We start from the raw sequence: 2394 nt of genomic DNA, 5'->3' as shown, positions 1-2394 counted from the left end.
TTTTATTTTGTCTTCATAGGTTTTTTTTTGTGAAATAAAAAAAGATTATAAGGTGGGTATTTAATTATTAAATTTCATTCGTGCACACCAAATTGTTCTATTTACTGATATTTGTAAAAATTTAAATCCAGGAAAAGGGAAAATTGCTTGCGTTTACATGGATATTAATCAGAGAGAGGAGAAGAAGCCTCCTTTTTTTTCTTTTTTTTTTTTTTTTTTTGGGAAAAAGAGAAAGCTTTGACAAAATGGCAAAGTTATATATAAATAGTTTTATATATACGAAGTGGTTTACAGATGATATAGAGAAATATGGTACATAAAGAGGGGGTGAGAATAACAATGAAAATAAACCTAGGATAGATTGACAAATGACAAACAGAGACCGGAGCATTAAGTGGCCATATAAGTGTATATATATCTACGTTGAACTCAGCTATTAAGTCATGATCTCAGCAGGAAAATACTGAGTTCCTGGCCAGAGCTACCAACAGGGTTAAGCATGTGAAAAGACTCTGAGTCAGCTGACCCAATGACTCGCTCGAAACTGGCTCTCAGGTACATAAGATCTCCATCTTCCTCGGAGTTAGTAGCAGGGGAAGGCAGCACACCAGCGCCAACAGAGACAGACTGCATCATCTTCAGCACCGCCGTGTCGTTTCCCGTAGTCTGCCTTCTCATGGCGAAACCCACTTTCCTGCCGTTGCAGTACATGGACCATACAGGAACGTTGAAGAGGGAGCAGGAGCTGGAACGCTCCTTCTGGCGGTCGCATTCAAGAGCGATCCTCAGCAAACCGTACTGCATCTCTCTGGCCAAGTAGGCTGTTGGGACGGCGAATTCGAGAAGAAGGAGAGGAGAGCTTCGTGGATCGTCTTGGAGACAGAAGCTTACCCGTCCCTTTCGGTAGCCGAAGAAAGTTCCGGTTACAAAGGCGGATGATGATGAGGAGGAGGAGGAGGAGGAGGAAGAGGAAGAAGAAGAAGAAGAAGAAGAAGAAGAGCCGCGAGTAGTCCAAGAGGGGGATTCAGTGGCGGTGGAGAGTGAGTCGTCGGAAGTAGGGTTAAAGCCACAACATGGGACCATGCACTCAACCAAAGAACGGAAGGAGCGACGGAACCTCACTTCTCTGCCGCACTCAACAGAGGTGGCAGTGTCTATTATGTGGAGAGGACCTCTCTGGTTTCCGAGGTCTATCATCATCCTCATTCTTAAGTTTATTTCTTTTCTGGATTATGTTTGGAGAAAAGAATCTAAATCTGCCGAAGTTGCAGAAGAAATTGAAGAAGAAGAAGAAGAAGAAGAAGAAGAAGTTGGTGTGGGTGGGTGGGAGGGAGGGGAAGAGGGCAAATAAATAAGGAAAAGTTATGGTGGGGCGAGAAATCGTGGGTAATAATTCTGCCCACGAGGGAGTGTGGGCCCCACCTCCTTTGGAAGAACTTGCGGTGCGCGTGATTGCCAAAGTCGTAACCTTCGCCACTTTACTAATTACAATTCAAGCACTGTTGGATTGCGATATTGTACCCAAATATATATTTTCATGCACCTTTTCTTTTTAAATATTTTTTTTAAAAATGTATTTATATAAAAATAAATATTTAATTAGACTACACAAATTTTGGTCACTAATTATACTACTCACATAAATTATTATTCTAGTTATGCAAACACAAAATTTTCTACACCGCGTAATTTTCTTATAGAGTTTAATTCTAAAAATGATTTTAAAAAGTATTTTAAATTAAAAATTTAATGGACAATCATTGCGTATGATTACTTAAATTAATAAACTTAAAGTAAAAAATCAAATCAGATTTATTTAATTAAAAAGCTGGTTTGAAATTAAGGTAGTAATGTATTTTTCTCCAAAAAAGAAAAAGTTAAACATAAAGTAATAATTACAAAAATTATAATAAATATATATATATATATATAAATATAAGCAATTTAGTTTAATGTTAATTTGTGGAAAAGGCTTAATCTAATTGAATCATAATTAAAGATAAGAGAAACGGAATGCATGAGAATTCAGCATGCACGAGGCAATGATTAGACCCAATCAGTCTTGCCTGTCCAACACTCTTATGTCATTTTAATCAAAAGTTAATTAATCCTAGGATTTAATCACATTATCGAGAAAAACCCTCTTAATTACTTTTCGATTTAACTCCTTTTTTTTTTTTTTTTTTTTTTTACTTTGTGTGAATTAAATTCTCTCTTTATCTAAAAACAAAAGAGATGATATAGAGAAACTAAAAGAGTTGTCGAGCTAAAAATACAGCGGCTACCATCTTGTTTGTCCAACGAAAGTTTGATTGGAGAGGAAAAAGAAGCTTTGTCTGCAAGTATTAAGTAATTCTAAATGCTTTTTTCACCAAGTGGAGTAATGTTTGAAAT

The 2394-nt window shown here is 36.7% G+C and overlaps 1 protein-coding gene across 1 annotated transcript; it reads right to left on the bottom strand.

Annotated features, from left to right (window-relative positions):
* Positions 1-236: 236 nt before the first annotated feature.
* Positions 237-1329, bottom strand: LOC110816664 (protein MIZU-KUSSEI 1-like). Its single transcript, XM_022044952.2, has one exon. It carries the CDS (start codon positions 1204-1206, stop codon positions 442-444), a length of 765 nt encoding a protein of 254 aa, XP_021900644.1. The 5' UTR covers positions 1207-1329; the 3' UTR covers positions 237-441.
* Between the last annotated feature and the right edge of the window lie 1065 nt (positions 1330-2394).

Source organism: Carica papaya, chromosome 1 (genome assembly GCF_054855325.1).
Source record: "Carica papaya isolate Zhongbai chromosome 1, ASM5485532v1, whole genome shotgun sequence".
NCBI classification, from domain to species: domain Eukaryota; kingdom Viridiplantae; phylum Streptophyta; class Magnoliopsida; order Brassicales; family Caricaceae; genus Carica; species Carica papaya.
Note: the sequence above shows the minus strand (reverse complement) of the source record. Positions and strands in the feature narration are given on the sequence as shown.